We start from the raw sequence: 19,862 nt of genomic DNA on the forward strand, positions 1-19,862 counted from the left end.
TGGTTCATCTGTCAAATCCGTGTCTCTCCATATACCTGAGTAAAAATTATCTAACTTAACTGTAGCAGAAAATTGTCAGTCTATGCCTGCTAGTGCTGGTGAGACAGAGATGGAGGATTCATGGACGATCTGTGTACCGGAGCCTTGAGTGACTTCTTTGCCCACTGACACCAGAGGGAGTTTTCTTCAAGTTTCTTCAAGCTTTCTTCAAGTTAGACCACTATTATTTGCTTTATTTTACAAAGTTATCTTGTTTTCCAAGTATCTTGTTATCCAAGTACCGATTCTGTTAGGGCTTTTTTTCCCCCCTGCAATTGTTATAGTTGCAGGGCTGAGACCGTAATTCACCATTTTGGGAGTTTTGCTCACGGAGATGGTGGAAAACATAAGGTAAGACAAGTTTGGTGCTATAAAAGTACAAGTGTTTGAATGCTGCCCATGCTATACCAATGAATTATGGGTACTACTAGCCACAAGGCAATGAATATGCTGGAATAATTTGTAGAGAGAATGAATTTTTCTAAATCAATACCAAAACGTTTATGTGTAAAGAAATTGTGTGGAATTAGGACCAAATTCTCACTGAGAGAGTTCTGCGGAGAGGCAAGTAAACTGCATGTTATCTGAAGCTTGGCTGGGAGCAGTTTTGTTTTGATAACAGCTCTGTATAGTAACTGGAGTGAAACATTCAGAGGTCAAGGGGAAAGCAGTTAGCATAAAATACCATTTTGATTGAGGCTGTTCATGGTGTAAACTGAGTTCCAGGGCTTACATCAGATGACTTATATCTCTTTCATCAAAGCATTTTATTTCTTCTTTGGCTTTCAATTTTATATTAACTCTGTCTCCACTATAGTTTGTTTTACCAGTGGGGCAGAATCGGTTTCTAATTCCATCCAAGCTGAATCGCTCCTGTCGGTGAGGGATGTGCAGTGCCCGCTGGCTGCCAGGTTGCAGTATTGTTCCTATGCTGTGCAAGTGGTTGGAAGATTCATGATGTGGAGTTTTTGACTGCTTGAAAGGAATGTGGCCAAAGTTTTTATGCCCGTTATTTGCTTTTGTCTCATTGGAACTACAAAGAAACAAATCAGGCAGACCAACGAGTAGGAGTGTATCAATGCACAAAGATGTCCCCAAAACCTGCTCATTCCTGAGATACTCGCTCAATGGCTGGCAGCTTGTGCCACTAAATTTCTTTGTTACCCCATCAGAGTACAATCAGAGATGTGGTTTACTCTGTTGGATGATCATAGTCTCAAATTCTAAAATAATTTTATGTAATGATTAATTAGCATCATATTTGTGTGGGAATGAGCTGTAGATGCAAGAGATGCTTGGCTGTGTAGAAGGTGGTGAGACACTGGAATGGGTTGCTTGGGGAAGCTGTGGATGCTGCATCCCTGGAAGTGTTCAAAGCTAAGCTGGATGAGGCTTTGAGCAACCTGGTCTAGTGGGAGATGTCCCTGCCCATGGTGGGGGAATGGAACTAGATGATCTTTAAGGCTATGATTTGTTTGAGGCAATGAACTGTATCAGTCTCTCACTGGTGAAATCTATCCTTGAACTGAGCCACTGAGCAGCCAAGTACTTCATACCACATAGGTGCACATGTACAGTATATACACAGGTACTTAGTGCAACAGATGTGGTGCTTAGGTTTAGTGGTGGACTCAGTACTGCTATGTTAATGGTTGGATTCAATGATCTTAAGGGTCTTTTCCAACCTAAGTGGTTCTATGAGAGAAAATCAGTTTTGTGAACCTGAGCCTGATCTTGTTAGTGCTAATGCAACAGTACTGATTATGTGGAGAGAGATGTACATCTCTCTAAAAATTGCTACATTAACGATATTTGTATCAGTGGGAGCATTAGAAAGTCTCGCAAGTTGGTGTGCAACATCTCAACTTCAGGGCTGTGGTTTACAAAATCCACTTTTGCTGTCCAGCAATCTTCAAAGGAAGGTCACTGTTGTCATTTTGCTTTACTCATGAACAAAGAGGTGGGTTAAGATCTATGCATGTTTCCAGTGCTTAATGTAGCACTTCATATGGTTTGTTCTCCCCTGTCCCCATGCCCTAATCTGCTTTCTGGATTCAAGGGTCATTTCCTGTTTGCAGAACTCTTATTGACATCAGTAGGAGTGTTGTGCAAACATTTGGGGCTTCAATATGACCTTTCTTGTCCTTTTTTTCTTTATTATTTTTTTTTCCTGCCAACCAGCTGAATAAGCACAGTGCTCTAGTGATATGGTCTGTACTCATGCTGGCAACTGGAGGAGCTGGTGTTCCCAAAAGGGAATCTGCCTTGAAACATGGTGCCCTTCTGACACATCTGCTGTCCTAAGTCTTCTGTTTCTAGATCCAGAAATGTAGCATTTTTTGTCTCTACTGATAGCAACTGCTTAGAGGGGCAGTTTATCTGCTTTGTAGTCTTCCGCAGTGGGAGTTCTGCGGAGATACTGGTTAAACCAGAAAACCCAAACTGGTTTCCTTCTTGGTGCCTGCCTTGTCGTACCCTGTACGTTTTTCAGTAAAAGGGTAGCAAGATCAACAAGAAAAACTAGCCCTAAGGTATACATATACTCAATTGATCGTAGTGATCCTGTCCTGCCTCTGTACCAGCTCTAGGTTTATTTTAAAGATTCGGACCTATACTATCAGCTTTTGTGCTGTTTTAGCCGTTCGTGCATAAGATGTTGAGACATTGGTCTCCTTTGTCTTCCGTCAGTCTTGGAGGGAGATGTTATTTCATAAAGCACTTAGCTAAATTCTACTGAACTGGCTAAATTCCTTATGCTGAGAGTGGTAGTGGGGCGCTGGAGTATGAATTTCGTTCCCATGCTGGTCCTTGCACATGCTGTAATACTTGTTGCTGCTTCCACACGCGTGTCTGAAGGAGTATTTGTACCCTGGGGAGCCACATTCAAGGCCTTATGGAACAAATCTTCTATTTCTGATTCACTGAAACATCTTACAAACCTGACTACTCCAAAGGAGGCAAGATTTTGCCTGGTTGCTATCCTCTGCAGAATAGTGCTTGAACCTATTGTGCCAGCAGCTCTTCACACAACCATTGCCTCAGCAGCAGGACAAAGGCAGTGCCTGGAACACCTTGGTGACTTTTCTGAAGGATGATCAGAAAACTGTAGCAGCCCTGGGAGACAGACTATGACTGACACCCTAACTGAGAGTTTTCAGCTGCCAAAAGACAAACCTTCCCCTCAGATTTCTGCTGTGCTTTAGCGCCTACTTGGTTACTGGGGCAAATGCATTATGTTACCAAAAATGAGCTTTCCCTGATCAAACGTATGCTTTATTAGCCACGTGAATGCCAGCATGACTCTCTCATTGCTACAACATATTAAACACCTTGGAAATGTTTCCTTAAACTCTAGGTCAGTCTTATGAAATCCGTCTACTTGAGAATAGGAAATTGGGAGAGTTTCAAGATTTAAACACAAAATATGTAAAGGTAAGGAGAAATAGATTTCTTTTCTTCCTGCTACTACATACAGCATCTAATGAAGGGCCAGAGCCTGCTCACACTGAGACAATGGAAAATAGTTTGCCATTGTTTTTAATGGGAGCAGGGCTGATGGAGTTGTTCAGTGCTAGTTTCATGGGACTATGCACTTGGCTTTACAGGGCTTCAGGGGAACATTTATTCTGTTTGTGATCATGACCCCAGAATTTCACTGTGAATATTGGGTTCAGGGGAATCCCAAAGTTCAGAGGTGAACATGATCAAAACTGCTGAGAGGCAGACTTATTTCCCTTCTCAACCCCAACAACAGGCCTGGGTTAGTACATGTCAAATGGAGGACCCTGGTGTTTACATCGTTCTGCCATGCGGGTTCTGCATAGCTTCAGTTTACTTTGGTAATGGGCATAATTATGAACGTACAGAACTTTGACTGTTTGGTCTGGGGGATTTTTTTTTTCCCCACTGTTTCCCCCTTCCTAAAACAGTTCAAATTCCAAAACTTTGATCTGAACCTTGGTTCTGGATCCAACCTTCAAGCCTTCCTCTCCCCAATTCTTGGCTGTTCTGCCTCAGGATTTCTTCTGAGAAGTGGGGACTAGTTGCAAAATTTGGATTCCAATCTGGATTTCAAATGTTGTCCAAGTTTAGGCAGTTCTCTATTGTTTTTTTTATCCCATTTCAGGAAGCAGGTGGACTGGGATTCCAATTTTGCAGGTTTTTCCACTGTGGCTGGCTTGCTTCTTGGAGCTAGGTTTTCTAGGGTGTTTCTCAGGTTCATTGTCAAAAATCAATCACACATTTGATACAGAAGACGCCAGCAGGAGCATGGACTTGAGAAAATGAGATATAAGGGGTCATTAAGTCATGCAATTATAGCACTCTGAATATGTAAAAGGATATATTAGTTAGGGGTATTTTGGACTTGTCTGCCCTGGGGATTACCCTTATTCCAGTCTTTTCTCCAGTTATTGACATGGCTGCACCGTTGCAGAGCAGAGATGAAAATTTTCCTGTTACAGAAGCTTTCTTATTTTAGACTTACTTAACTGTGCTGGGGCAAATCCAATGACTGGCTGATGATGGCTGGAATCAAGTTTAATTCCCACTGACAAGGTGTCTGGGCAAGTCAGCTCCTCTGGTGCAAGGACAAGTGAGCTGGCTTTCACATTTGCTAATCAGAGGAGGATACAGTGGGGTTGGGACATGGTACAGACACATTGAATATTAGCCCTGTGTGAGCCATTTTGGATATGGAGGCAGTATAGCGATGTTTATGCGGCATGACACCTAAGATTTAGGTGGACGTTGCTGTAGTGCTTCCAGACCAAATCCCAGAAAGTGGTACAGAGCTGTGTTACGCAGTGTAGATGTGCCCTGTGAAGGGGAAAGTGTGTTGCTCTCTCACTCAGGGGTCCCTTACGAATTTGATAACCATGGTGATGGGTCTCTTAGGTGGACCCTCTACTCTCTTCATGAATGGGAGTGAGAACCATAACAGATCAGCTTTTACTTCTACGCTGGAAAACCAAATTCATTTCAAAAGAAGGGCCTCCGGATCACGTTACTCATCTTGCCATCTTTTCTTAACAGAGTATAATTCGTGTAGTTTTCCATGATCGACGCCTGCAGTACACTGAGCATCAGCAGCTCGAGGGCTGGAGGTGGAGTCGGCCTGGGGACCGCATCCTTGATATAGGTGAGACTATTTTATTGTGAGTCCTGTGCAGTGTTTGGAAGTGAGATGCTGAATGATGTATGGAGTGTTTTGCATGTGTGTTTAGGTTTTTTATATCCTGCTCTCTTCAGAATTCTGCATATATTTGGGTGGGAAGGAGATATAGCACTGTAGGTCCCAGATAGATGTATCATTGGTGGCTTGGCTTTTCACATGCATCTTGTAATTATATGGAAATGCTTTCTCTTCTTCAATTTAATATTTTTAAAATTTTAGGGGTTTTCTTCTACAGATATTCCGCTGTCAGTTGGTATCTTGGATCCCAGGGCCAGCCCCACACAGTTGAACACGGTCGAATTTCTGTGGGATCCATCAAAGCGAGCCTCAGCATTCATTCAGGTAAGAGAGAAGTGATATTCTTGTAGTAAATACAGTGGTCAGATATCTTAGAAAAAGCTGGAGAGTTAAGCTAGCCAGGACATGAAGAAGAAGAGAGAAAGATACTAATGATAATATACAAAGTCAAGGGACAATTGCATGGAATTAATTTGTAGGATACTTGCTAAACCAACTTGGTAGCTTTGGGGTGCTACCTGCTCCAGCTATGATTTTCTTTTTAAAAGAATAAATAAATTAATGTTGCTTTCTAAGCATGGAGTTTGCCTGGAGGAAACTTCGCAACCTGTTAGTTTTGCTTGCTTTCCTCTTTCATGAGTGTTTCTTATCCCAAATGTCAACTATCTGTTTTTAATCTGTATGTGAGATTTACTTAAGTCAAAGAATGCTTTTCCTGATGCCCTGTTTCTTTCTGGGCTGCTTGTTCATCTAATTGTTTTGTCCTGAGGAACAGAAATGAAAACATATGAACTCTTCTGCCTCTCCGGCTTCTCAGGAGGAGCCAAAACCTCATGTTCAGGCACAGTCTAAAATTCAGATTTGCGCAGCTTCCAACTGTCTCCAGAGATGAGCACAGCTTTTGTTTTGCCAGGTACATTGCATCAGCACAGAATTTACTCCACGGAAACATGGAGGAGAGAAAGGGGTGCCCTTCCGGGTGCAAATCGACACCTTTAAGCAGAATGAAAATGGTGAATACACAGAACACTTGCATTCTGCAAGCTGCCAGATCAAAGTGTTCAAGGTATGAGGTAGTTTTGGCTTTGTCCTTGACTAGATTAAGACACAGGAACGTGTAGATTTTTAAATTGTGCAGGAGTGGTGCAAATAGTCAAACAGAAGAGCATACTTTTAACTGGCCATGCTTAAGATCTTAAGCAGGACTCTTGCACTCAAAGTGACGTAAACACTGAACTACACAGCAATTATACTTAAATTCAAATGACCCAAGTGCTGCCCCAAGACTTATGTCAGTCCATTGTGTCTTGAACTCTATACAAATACTGAGATATTCAGGCTATTTACTGTGTTTGGGTACTCCTAGGCAATCAAAACATTATGGCATCTCCAGTTTCTTTGATTCAATCCTCCATGAACAATGAGAATCTATCGTGGAGATGTTAAACACCCATTGCTTGTTGCAGCAGAGTTCCTCTCCATGCTGCCTGGAGAAGAGAAAGATTCAGAAAGAAAGCATCTGTGAAGATCCTAATCTGGGCATGGCAGACCTGCAGCCGCTTAACAACGAGCTCTTCATAGGTCTGTTTTCTCAAAGGATCTGCTGCTCCAGTTTTGCTCCTGTGAGCAACGTCTTTCCTGTTCCTGGAGAGAAGTTGCAAATACCAGTTGAATCCCATAAGTCTGGGGCTCGTGATCTGAAGTAGTTAGTATCAAATCTCAGAACTGGTCAGATTATTTTGGAATTGCAATAGACATTAATGGAGGATGTTATAGAAACAGTAGAGATGCTTAACTAATTTTTTTTTTGTCTAGAAAATGCAGATCTGAGCTTGTTCCATATGTAAAGTCCCCATATAAATCTGAAAGAGACTTTTGTGAACAGATTAGAAAAAAAAAAAACCAAAATCTGTTGGCCTCTGTCTCCAAAGTTGGCATAAGGGAAAGCTTGTGCTTGTGCTTATAGCCTAAAGGAGCAGACAGAAAACAGAAGACTGACAGGGAAAAAATGGAGAAGAAGACCACCCAAGAGAAGGAGAAGTATCAGCCTTCCTATGAGACAACTATTCTCACAGAGGTAATGTGTTTTAGACGCGTCATGTTACTTCAACATCTTGGGAAATGATTTTGAGAGAAAATGCTGTCTGAGCCCTGGAGATTGTCTTGTGGAGACACGTATGCTCAGATCTGATTGAAATGGACAGTGGAGTGATTTTGTAAAATGTCTCTCATTGTTGAAGTTTATAAAAGATGCCAAAGTTTCTTATGTTTCTAGGTATAAACCAATCTTTAACAGCCTAGCTTTGAAAGAAACATTTTCTTTTTCTTCTGCTCCACTTCCAGGCACTTGTTGTGGCACTTAGATGTCAGTTGTATGAGATTTTCTTCAGAACTGTCTGGCAAAAGCTCATGCTGGACATGAGGCACTTGAACAGATGTATAGGCTGTCTGATTAAGTTATTAATCTGTTCTTTTTTGAAAATATCTATGTAGCTACTATTACATACAACATCTCAGAACATTCTGGCTTGTACTCTAGGAATATTTTGAATATCTTATATTCTGATGCATCTGGTGTAGAGATGTACTTGTTTCTCCCCCTCTCTGCTCGTACTAAGATGTGTATATAAGCTCACCCTAGGCTGCAGCATAACTAAGAAACAGGACTCGAGACAGTGGTTTAAAAGTGCTCCTTCTGTCTCCCTGTGGGAATGTCATGTCGTTTGATTTAGTTCTTGTTTTTTTGAAGTGGCTTGCTGGACTTTCAAAAATTAGGTTTTTTTCTTAATTTAAATAAACTTCCTGTTTGTGAGAACCAGTCCCTCCCACTCAATTTTCCTCACGTTGCCAGGAGCAACCAACGTGTTTTCCAATTCAACGTGGTGGTTGTTAATGAGGCTCTTGTGTACACAGACCTAATTCTACTGAGCTGGCAGATCCCAAACTCTCCATATGAGTTCTGATGCACTTTGACATATTGCATGGGGAAACGTGGGTTGCCAAAGAGTTAAATATTTGCTAGTGCTTGTGGAGATGATAAAATACTTGCTAGTATTTGTGGAGATGATAAAACTCCAAAGCTACGCTTGTCGGCTTTTTATCATTGCAAACAAGGACACTACAGAACGTTTTCTTGAGCTCTTGATGGCAGAGGGTTCCACAGGGCTAGATTTCTCCTGCTGATTACAGTGCCTTAAATTCAGAGCAGTCACCGATTCTAGCTGGGTTACTCTGGTTTTACACTTCTGTAATGGAGTATGGAGTTTGACCTATATTTTAGTAGCTTTGTGTCTGTCTTAAATTTTCTCTATGTAATACCCATTTATAGCTTGAACTCTTTGACTAATAGCCAGAGGTTTGAACAGGCTGGTTCAAAATCTGCTCTTTCACTGGTATAAACCTGAAGCAATGCCACTGGAGTGTATTTGTCACTCTTGCCTGCATTTAATTAGGGATATATAATTGAGACCAGGGGTATTTCTGTAGCATTGCTGCCTTCAGTCTGAGTTGACTTACTGGCGTTGCTCTGACTTACAGCTGTGCACACTTTGGCCCAGTGTTATTTGGGGACAGGCTTTGTGAAATGGGAGAAATGTGGAATGCACAACTGGAATCAATCTGGCCCCCTGACAGCCTGCTTGGAGAGCATGTAGAAAATCCATGGCCCGTCTCCTCCTCCCAGCAGGAGTGATGAGCTGAAGTTAGTGGCGTGGCAACAGCATGAATGTGGTATGAGAGGAGAATCGAATCCTTTATTTCCATCCTTACGAAAGTATCCCTGCTTGCCTCTCTTCCAACAGTGCTCTCCCTGGCCAGATGTGCCTTATCAAATGAACAATGCTCCATCTCCAAGCTACAACAGTTCTCCAAACAGCTTCAACCTTGGAGATGGGTATGTAATGAATAAATGCTTTACCTTTCCTGTTAGTCTTTTGTGCATGTGTTTTGTGAGTCTATGCATTTCATACCCTGGAAGAAGAGGTCAAGGATCACCCTTCCTAGAAAGGGGAAAACATTTTCCACAAAGCCAGGAATTCTCTGTAATGCAGTTTATATGTCCACTGCTTAGGCAATGGCTGGGAAGTGACCATCTGAGGGTGACCAGGACAATTGCTGCCATGAATTTCCTCTCTTACTCTTCTGTGTGGGTCAGAGAATACACAATGCCCTGTACCAACAATTCCCAGTATCTTCCAACAAAAGTGTTAGAGGCTTTCACCCTTAAGCACCTCTTGAGAGTTGGCATTTGTTTTTTTCTGTCCTGAGGTGGTTTGGGGTGCTAAATTCACAATTGAATGGGCAGTAAAGACAATCCTGTCTGGGAGAAGACAGCCTGGGTTTTGAGAAGTTGTTCCAGAACAAGGGACTAGCAAGAGCCATGTTTAATCCATTAATATAGTTGTCATAAACAATTGTAGTGGTCCTGAAACACACAAGATTATAGCTGATGACAGAAATATCCAGCAGACTCCCTCAGTACTTCTGAGTCCTCCCTGCAATGTACTTTCCCTTAGAAATTTGGTGTAGGCTGCCTTCTCCTCTAGGACCCTGCAGCCTTGTCACTTTCCTCCAGAGTTTGTTAGTTAATCAATGTTTTATCACAAATTTTCAATGAGTGACCTCTATGAATAAGGACAAACACTGAAATGATAATAGTGTTACCAGAGAGATCTGTTGAGCGTTTTCTTCCAGTAGTAGATTATAAACTCTTTGGAAAAATCCTTGACGTGTTGCAGCCCTATGTTTTAGGAGGATTTAGTAGAAATTTAATTTTGTGTAATATAGTTAAATTGCAATTTACCATGTTTAAGGTAACACCAGAGTTGAATTATAAAGTCCTCTTTTTTTTTTTTTTGTGAAGAATCACTCTTAGACAGTGGATTTAGTTAGAGGATTTCTGGTTTGCAGAAATTTTATGTTCACTTACTCTTCCTTACTTAGATTGTGTTGCATTAGTGAGTTACCTGTATGGAAAATCTTGAATTTGGTCAGTAAATTGAGTTTTTCTCTCAGTGTTGAGTAGGATCGCAACTGACCAACAAAATACTCAAGCAGGGATTTCTTTATTGTTTTGGCCCAGATTTTGGACGCCTTTTTAAAAATCTGGTAGAGAAAAAAGTCAAACTGGTATGTAACTTGTGACAGTCAAGTCAAATAGAGGAGAGGAAAGAGGATGGACACTGCAATGTAAAATTTAAAATAATGTGTTTTTTCTCTTCCAACTTTATATAATTTCTTTTAGCAACAGTTCTCCAACCCATCAAGTGGAGCTCCTGCCTCCCAGCAATGATGTAAGTACTTGAGATCGTGTTAATGTGGTGCTTTTCTTTTTTAGGACACTGGTGAACAGTTCATTTCAAGACCTTCTTATTCTTTTTGCAATGTAGCATCTCCTTCCTTCTGCTTCTATTCAAGATGCCCAGCAGTGGCTTCATCGTAATAGGTTCTCTCCATTCTGTAGACTCTTCTCAAGTTTTTCGGGTGAGTTTAAACAGTCGATTATTTTGTTTTTATTCTCTTTTGTAAGAGCAGCTCATGCCTTGTATCAACAGCATCTGCTGCTGGCCACTGTTGATCTCTGGGATCACTGGTCTAATCCAGTGTGACTGTTCTGTTGTTAGACTAGTTAACATTTGCCTAAGCAAATTGTAGAAATATAGAGTAAGTTAAGACAGAAGAGAATAAGATGGAAGGGACTTCTTGAGTTCATTAGGTGCAGCCCCCTGCTTGAAGCATGTCCAGGGCCCTGTGCAAGTATCTTTGAGTATCCTCAAGGTTGGAAGTTCCACATTCTCTCTAAGCAACCTCTTCAAATACTTGACTGCTCTCCCATTGAAAAAGTTTTTTCTTGTACTTAATCAGTGTTTCCCATCATCTGTCTACTGCCTTTCATCCTGTCCCTGTGCCCCTTTGAAAAGAGTCTGGCTCCATCTGTGGCTCCATCTTCACTGTGCCTTCCCATTAGGTAGTTGTGCACAGCAGTAAGATGGTGGAAGGGGGAATTGTTAAAGATGTTGAAACTTCAAGGAGCTTCTCTCTGACTTGGAACATGATTAAATAAACTGGCGAACACAGCACTTAGCAAAGATTGTGCCGTTTAATGGTCGGTGTTAAATATCTACCTTGTCTCCGAGTTGGCTAGAATATCTTCCAGTGCAGAACTGCTCCTGTGGCAACTTCTAGCTCTCTCTTTTGCAGTGGTTGATTTGCGGTGTACACTTCTCTGAATTTGCAACTTCTCTAGGCAAATCTGTCTGATTTAGCTTTGTGCATTCTCTCCACCTGCCCTTTCTTGCTGCCCATACACACAACTTGGAAGCTAAGATTTCCTTAACTTTAAAAAAAATCAATTTGAAATATGTAGGTGCTGACTTACTGAAGATGTCCAAAGAAGATTTTGTTCAAATCTGTGGGCCTGCTGATGGAATTCGGCTCTTTAATGCAATCAAAGGAAGGTTTGTACTTCTTCCTTCCTATTTTTTTGTTATGGTAGCATCACTTGGTAATTCCAGTGTTAATTAGAAATTAATCCTAGAGCTGTAGCATTCCTTTTAACACTTCAAAGAGGTCGTCTCAGGGGCTGGAGATCACAATGGTATTCAAATCCAAGCATAGCTCAGAAGTGAGAAGTAAAGCAGTATAATGTGATGTCCAGTGGTTTATTTGCTACTAGCCTGTAACTTCCATCCACTTCTCATATGAGAGAGCGAGCCTACAATACTCTCTGTTGCATCTCCATCACAGGTAATAAACCAGCCAACCAACCTCTGGAGCCTCAAAGGACTCTTAAACTTACTTTTATTGCAATAACATCATAAATTCTACAGCTGAGCAGGATTCAGATCAATAAAAGCAGATGTGATGAGCTGCTTGGCAAGTGCGATAAACTTATTGCACTTGATCCTGAAGAGATTAAGGTGCTCTGCACTGTATGATCCCCTCCCAGGGGCTCTTACATAGCCTTCTATGACATCTAGTCACCATTATCAAGATTATCCCTTAGTTGGTTATTTACACACAACCTGAATGATTCCACCTCTCATTGTTTGGTAGGTGACCGAAACAATTTTAGATCTACTAAATAACTCACTACTGTTTTTTAATAATCCATAGAAATGTGAGGCCCAAGATGACAATTTATGTCTGCCAAGAACCAGAGCAAAACAGATCACATCTCCACCAAAAACGAGAAAATGGAGATGGCAGTCTTTGTGGTAAGTTTTTGCGTGTGGATTTTGTTAAACGCCTACGTGGTGAGAATGCTGCTTTCTGCCTGAGCTCCTGCCTGGGACAGCTTGGTGTCCTGAGTGTTAAAAGAGGTTCTGTTTTCTCCTATTCTGCCACTTTGGTCAGTTTACAGATTCTGACTGGTACTGTGTGCCTGGGGAATGCACCCAACTTACAAGTTATCTGCAGAATGCCACAGCAAAATATCTCTTCAGTTCTTAATAGGGACCATTGCATTAAAAGCTACTTTCTCATCCACAATTTGCTTTAAATTATGGCATGTTTGAACATATTCTGAGAAAAGGAAGGTTGGTGTGAAAGTGAGGTTCTAACTCTTGGAAGTTCAAAGCTTTTGGGGACTCACTCCTTTAAACTATCTCTCTCGACAAAATCTACAATCAAATGAAAATACAGATTGTCCTTAGTTTTTGCACATAGTATTAGCCATGCACAGCTTTTCTACCTGGTTGTTTCTACCATTGGTTTGGTTAAAAAAAGTACTATTGTCATCTACAGATTGTGGCTATAGCATCAGGGGGATAACATCTAATAAAATACTATTTTGTGTAAATGATACCATGTGTTTTAAGATTTAATTGGGTCTACTTTAAAATATCAAAATCAGTAAAAGTAAATTACCCAAAAACATGAACAATTTTGAGAGGTTTTTTTTTTAGGGCCCCATGATACATGTCTTTAGTCTGTGTGTTTTCCACTGGGTAAAAGTGATGTGTGCATTATTTGCCCACTGCATCCAAATAGTGGATATTTTTATACAAATCATCAAACTGGATATTTAAGGGCTTCTTTAAAGGTACTAAGACTTTTAACTGTTGATCAGATTTGAACCTTGATCTTAAACCCATTTGCTTGTTGATATTGAGCATCTTGGTGTTATCTGTAGTTGCTGTTCTAAAATTAGTGTATAATTTTGTAACTGCTTTTGACTTGTTGCAGTATATCATGCGATCTTCTTGGAAGAACTGACTACGTTGGAATTAATTGAGAAGATTGCAAACTTGTACAGCATTTCTCCACAGCAGATAAATCGAATCTATCGTCAGGGACCCACAGGGATCCATGTATTAGTGAGCAATGAGGTAAGGGGTTACTGTAAATGCTGTCAGAGCTGTAAGTTATCTTGACCTCTTGAAGTTAGAATGACCTTTCAAATTATGGAATGAATCTTCAAGGAAGCTTTGCGAGGTTAATAACCCCAGCAAGTTAAAGCAAATACTTCAAGCAAATAATTCATGCGTACCATTGATTTTGGTCTGGTTTTAAGACCTTTGCTTCATAAAAGAGGTGTTGTGGGGCTTTTTTTAAAACAAAACTCAAGAAAAATCAGTCATTTAATTTTCATGTTGACTACTTGGACAAATTTGAAGTGAGGACCTAAAGTGAGAACCTTTAAAACTAATTAGGAAATTTTCCTAAAGAAGGTGTATTTGGAAATCTGTAAGGTCTTACATCTTGGCCAGTGATTACAGCCACTGAGTCAGAGTCAGTGTAGTGTAAGTGCACCCTATAATGTAATGGACCACTGCTAGCGGTTTGTGTCCCATCAGGTGATGGCTTAATTTAGCCCATACCATTAAGTTGAGGGTTAATAGTGACTTGCCCTTCTTCCTCTTTTCTCTCAACTAAATTACTTACTCATTCATGCACCAGAATCACTTAAGGAGCTTCATTTATATGAAACATTGTTAAAACAAATGAAGCAGAGCATAGGTCTCAACTGGAGCCTAAATTGAAGGCTGTAATGCTTATTCCTAAAGTCTCCTTGCTATTTCAGCCTGATTAAATCTGAAACCTTGATGCTTTATGGATGTAAAGTGCTTGGAGGCAACTCTTGGTAGGGGAATTGCCTGAACCAACTTGAGTATAAGCCTTTAAGTATTTATTTAAGTCAATTATTAACAATGTCTATTGCTTTTTTAATAATTTTCTCTTGTTTTAGTACTATAGTGGCAAGAGTAAGGCACTCTGTGAATGTACTTCATGCATCATTAGGTGCAGGCACACAGACTGGCCAGCAAACTTTGATTTGCGGGAGTAGGGGGTGGAGGTTAAACCGAAAAAGAATAGCGAGATTAGTCTAAGTTGAAAACAGTGTTTGGTGTGAGAGCTTAGAGCTGGAGAGTGCTCTACTTGAATCACATTCAATAGCTGGGAGAAGGCTTTTGCTAAAGGATGGATTTTTCTGAGCTGATTGGAGAGGTTCTGGTCACCTCCCCTCCTTGAACTTAGGTGTCCAGCGTCTGCTTCAGCTAATGAGACACCTCCTGAAGGTAATTCACCTCCTCTGTCCCCCACAGCTACTCTAAGATAGGAGGAGGCATTCAATAATAATGAAGCTTAAATGAGCATTTCAGGTTGGATCTGAAGTCAGCCAAATCTCTTAACTCACCTCTTCAGTTAAGGGTGTCATTAGAAACCTGCATGTGTTCTGAAAATCTAGTTGTTTCTCATGAATAACTCAAACAGCTTTAGATATTAATCTTACTTGCCATGATCTACCGTGCTTTTCATAGTGATTTCCTTAAGATTCTTGTGATTCCTGCAAGCACAGCATCTATACTCATGTCTGGTCAAAATAACGAAGTGGACACTGCCGAGATGGCTTTTCAGTAGCAGTATTTCTTTATTTGACAAAGAGTCTTTTTCTCTGAGCTGACCACTTCTAGATACTATTTTAGATGCAATGTAAGCTCCACTGAGCTTCGTTGTTCAGGTGAATGTGTATTACCACTGTTAGATTTTAGGAGAAGGACTATCTTTAGTCTAAACTAGCATAGCTTCACTGAAGGCCATTAAGAGCATGGTCTTCAATAGACTAACAGGAGCAGTATAAGAATTTGCAGGCTCAAGAGCTGCAAAGGCAATGGTAAAATGCTGAACAAGCTAGATCAGTTCTAGGCAAGCACTTTAGTGTGAGCACATTAACACCTGGAAGGACCTTCATTAATCAGTCATATACTTTAATAATCTTATAAGCAGAGTTACTCAGGACTGCATAGGGTTAGACATTGAATGTTGCTTGATACCTCTCCTCTAAAGTCTATGTTGGCACTGAAAGAAACTTGAATGTAATTGCTAAAAATATTCTATTTTGTCTTCTTTTCTTTCTGCCCTTCAGATGGTGCAAAATTTCCAAGATGAATCTTGTTTTGTTATCAGCACATTGAAAGGTATGTATTGCTGCCGCTGTTACATATAGCTGTAAAGGTAATTTCTCCTTTCAGTTGCACTAAACGTTATCACAAACTCAGTGCTGTTATCCTGAAAAGATAAGTAATCTAATTTAGTGTAAGTCAAGGTGTTGCATCAACTTATGCTATGATAGACTGATTGATCTATGCTTCTTTCTCAATTACACTCTTATAAAAGTTTCATAAATCCATTGATACCACTGACATAAATGAGCAGAAAACCTTCTAGTAAAATGGTAAAGGATGACAGTTAACATACTATATTTTTTTTATGTAAATGCTTTGACCTAGATGTTCAACATTGATTTTCATGAGTGGGTTGAGGCACCAGAGTACAAACTATTGCAAACTGCCTAAGAAGAAAATCTGGAGTTCTGTATCCATGCTGTTTTCTAAAAACAATGAAAAAATGCTTTGCCTTTCTTTGTTACAGCTGAAAGCAATGATGGCTACCACATCATTTTAAAGTGACCATGCTGCACAGAAAGACTTTAACAGCCTGAAATTTAGTGCCTCACTGAGATTGCTACAACCTAGACTGGAAACATGAAGAACCCTCTGGACAAAATGCTCCTCTAAACTAAAAATTACCAAACAGCTTAAAGAGAAACTTGCTCTTACAGATATACATTTCTGGTGGTGTGTGACTGTGTGGTTTTTTGTTGTTTTTTTTTTGTTTGTTTTTGAAGTTGGAGCTGAGAACATCCTCAAAGCTTGTGCATGTTTCTTTCTCCCTCCCTTCCTCTTCAGTCTTTAAAATTGTCGAGGTTTCTGCTTATTACTTTAAAACATCTGCCTTGTACTAAAGGGAAATGAAAGATAAACAAAACCCAATTCTCTAGAACCCTCATGGTTGGGTTAATTGGTTAATTTACTGTTCCAAGTGCTCTCTTACTTTCAATGCACACCCTGTTGCTGATGGACATAGGCTCCCTGGGGTTCCTCTTTTACTTTTGAGGTAGAAGGCTTGGAACTATATCCAAAACCAGATTGGGTAATGTAGAGGATGGATTTGGTATCCAGTCCTCATGGTACCCAGAGCTCAAGACAAATTCATACTATAGATTCATTCTACTCTACAAAGCATTGATTAATTGCTATCTTTACTGTAACCAGTAATTAGGTTTTTTAATCTCAATGATTTTTTTTCTCCTATTAATCGCTAAATTAAGTAAAACTGAGTTGTAGAATCAGAGACTCAATTAGGTTGGAAAAGACCTTTAAGATCATCGAGTCCAACCACTAACCTAGCAATGCCAGGTCCACCACTACATTGAGTCCAGGTGACGGGTCATCTTAGTTCTGCTTTTTATATTCTTGCTATTTTACTCTTGACTCCTGTTTGCAATATCTCTGACTATGGTCAGCTCCACTCTCCCTTGGTCTTTTGGGACACCATCCAGGTTCCCTTAAGCTGAAAAAGTAGCTTCTATTGGTGTTAAAGGCAAACTGGATCACACCCTTCTTGCATGGATGGAGTCATTTCACTTTTGGCAGCTAATAAATAAGGCTATTTCTCAAACCCAATGTTCATATAGAATCAAACTATAATACTTGAACATCAGTTTCACCCTGAATTGAGGTGGAAAGCTGAAATACCAAAAGCTTTCCTGGAATGGAAATTTTTCAAAAAATGAAAAATTGACATCTGGAAAATGCTCTATCCTTTTGAAATGGAAACATTTAATTAAATCCATTTGGCCCTTAAAGCAGCATCAGTTTGAGCTACTGTTGCAGACCTCAGAAATTATCATTCAAGTGCCTTGTGTGCCGTGTCTCCCTTGGGGCTGAGCTCCTTGGCTGCGTTACAGATCCCATGATGCTTTTACCGTCGGTTAGTCAAAGGGGGAATGCGTCATGAAGGCTGGAGGGGTGCCCAGCAGCCCAGCCTGCTGGGAAAGAGAGGGACATGGAGACCATGAATTACAACTCCCAGCTGACACCAAAGGAATTCGGACAGACACGGACTGATATTTTTCTGACAAAACCGATGTGTTTCAAGTTTTCCCAACAGAAATAAACAGCAAAATATTGAGAAAAGCAACCTTTTTTTTTATTAAAAACATCAAGTTTTGCGCAAAACCCCCCACCCATCCCCACTGGTTCTTTTTATACCAAAAATAATACTATAATAGAAAAGTCGTGTTACAATGGGAAAACCTTAAGCCAATTCAGCTAATTGAATAACAGTGCCTACTTAGGCATGATCGTGCTCAACTGGCTGTGCTGGATACTCCATGAATTGTGGTGTTCCTCCAAAAAGGACGCCTGAGCTTTGGGCCATGGCAATTCTTCCTCTTGAAGTGAAGGAGTTTGAGGCTTCTTGGTTGAGGACCAGATGGTATAAGTGAAGTGGTTGTGAGTGGTCTCCTGATAGAGAGGGGAGATCAGACAGAGAAGCTGTGGGGAGCTTTTGGGGAAGAAATACCTTTGTGGAGGATGGCAAAGGCCATCTCTTTGAGTGGAAGGTGAGGCTGTGTCAAACTTGACCCTCCCTTGGTGCCTGTGTCACTTCCCTGACTTTGCAGACTGCTCTGTGTGGAGGGGAACAGCTGGGGTGTCCCCAGCTCTGGGCATTGAGGCACCCAGGTTGTGGTCATGCAGTTAGAACTGTGTTTCAAAATGGAGTAAATTCCAGCTGGTTTTGTTAGTAGGTGGGACCAATGTACAGCTGTGTCCCAGAAGAGGTTTAGTTTCTTTTGTGGAAAGTGCTTTGGAAGCTGTATATTGGCTGTGCTTTTTCATCCCCTTTTGGAGTACTGGCCCGATATATGGCCTGGCTGTTGCTGGCATGCAACTCGGGGGAGTCTGACCTGATGAGAAGGGTTTAAAAAAAAGGTCTCGGTGTAGCCTGTACTGAACCCATTTACATGTGATAGCCCTGTAACTCGGGAAACACAACAATATGGAAACATGGCAGTGTGAAGAAAGGACAGAGGTAGCTTTGCTCCCAGACTCAGAGACAGAATTGTTTGCTTATTTTTTAAAAATTATAACTTATTCTTGATTGTTTAAAAAACAAATCTTGCCAGTAAGGAATTATATGTGAAAGTACTCACAGTGTTTCAGTAGCACTTGATTGATTAATTTGGCACAAAAATAGCTCTCCGTTAGGGCCTTGTTTTATTTAGATTTTTTTATAAAATAGAGTAATTTTATAGCAATATGATGGTGAATTTGACAATATATTTTGTTCTCCTTTCCATGCTGTAAGAAGGTATATGAGAATAAGCAAGCCCGTAGATTATAAATATTGTCCTGGGTGGACTCTACTGTTTTACCTCTATTGGCCTATTTGTAGAGCTGTGTGACTTTTATGTGTAAGACCTACACCTACTTGGCAGAGTAGTTCTAGTCCTTGTTGAACCTCTGTAGTCGCAGCAGAAATTTGGAGGATTGTGGTCAAGTAACATACACACCCATGAAAACACAGGACAGCTAGTTTGGTGTCTAGAAGAATGTCAAGTTACTTCAACATAGAATCATAGAATATCTCAAGTTGGAAGGGACCCATAAGGATTATCAAGTCCAACTCCTGTTCCTTGTAGGACTACCTAAAACTAAACCACATGATTAAGAGTGGTGTCCAGATGGTCCTTGAACCCTGACAGGCTTGGTACCATGGCCACTTCCCTGGGAAGTCAGTTCTAGTGACTGACCATCCTCTTGGTGAAGAACCTTTTCCTAATGTTGAACCTGAACTTGCCCTGATGCAGCTTCATTCCATTTCCTTGTGTCCTATTGCTGGTTACCAGAGAGAGGAGATCAGCACCTTCCGCTCCTCTGTCTGCCATGAGGAAGGTGCAGGCTGTGATACATCTCTGGGTGTGAGAAAACGACCCTTTGACATGATGTTGCGTAACATCCCTGTTGTTTTATGTGGGCAAACGGGCCATGAACCATCATGGCTGAACAGCTACTGCAAGTGGTCAGAGCAACACTGGTGTGTGATTGGGCTGCCAACAAACCTTCCCCTCCACCTCCCCAAAGCATAAAAGCAAACACTTGCCCTGTTGAAGTCGGTGAGTTTGTCCATGCAGGAATCTAGCAAAGCCTTCAGGATTTGTGTTAATGGTTGTGTGAGAAGCGAGACTTGTCTCACCTGTGTAAGTGACAGGTAATCTGAGACTCTCCCTGTGGTTACAGTTGAGAGACTCATTTTCCCTGTTTGAGGATGTGGTAGCCTCCAG

General features: G+C 40.8%; 1 protein-coding gene across 1 annotated transcript; it reads left to right on the plus strand.

The window, feature by feature from the left end:
* The first annotated feature begins 373 nt into the window (after positions 1-373).
* LOC104273822 (transcription factor CP2-like protein 1) lies at positions 374-16,143 on the plus strand. Its single transcript, XM_009869263.1, has 15 exons — positions 374-390; positions 1,081-1,155; positions 3,390-3,471; positions 5,074-5,179; positions 5,451-5,557; positions 6,147-6,299; positions 7,200-7,310; positions 9,034-9,125; positions 10,476-10,524; positions 10,621-10,714; positions 11,598-11,688; positions 12,347-12,447; positions 13,418-13,560; positions 15,600-15,651; positions 16,106-16,143. Exons 1-15 carry the CDS (start codon positions 374-376, stop codon positions 16,141-16,143), a joined length of 1,311 nt encoding a protein of 436 aa, XP_009867565.1.
* Positions 16,144-19,862: the final 3,719 nt, after the last annotated feature.

This window comes from Apaloderma vittatum, unplaced genomic scaffold (assembly GCF_000703405.1).
Source record: "Apaloderma vittatum isolate BGI_N311 unplaced genomic scaffold, ASM70340v1 scaffold17705, whole genome shotgun sequence".
Lineage (NCBI taxonomy): Eukaryota > Metazoa > Chordata > Aves > Trogoniformes > Trogonidae > Apaloderma > Apaloderma vittatum.

Excerpts from the sequence above, each read along its gene's own strand:
- LOC104273822 (XM_009869263.1), top strand. Across the intron at positions 1,156-3,389 it reads AAAACCTGCTCATTCCTGAG|TCTAGGTCAGTCTTATGAAA; the intron begins ATACTCGCTCAA and ends GTTTCCTTAAAC. Across the intron at positions 15,652-16,105 it reads TGTTATCAGCACATTGAAAG|CTGAAAGCAATGATGGCTAC; the intron begins GTATGTATTGCT and ends TCTTTGTTACAG.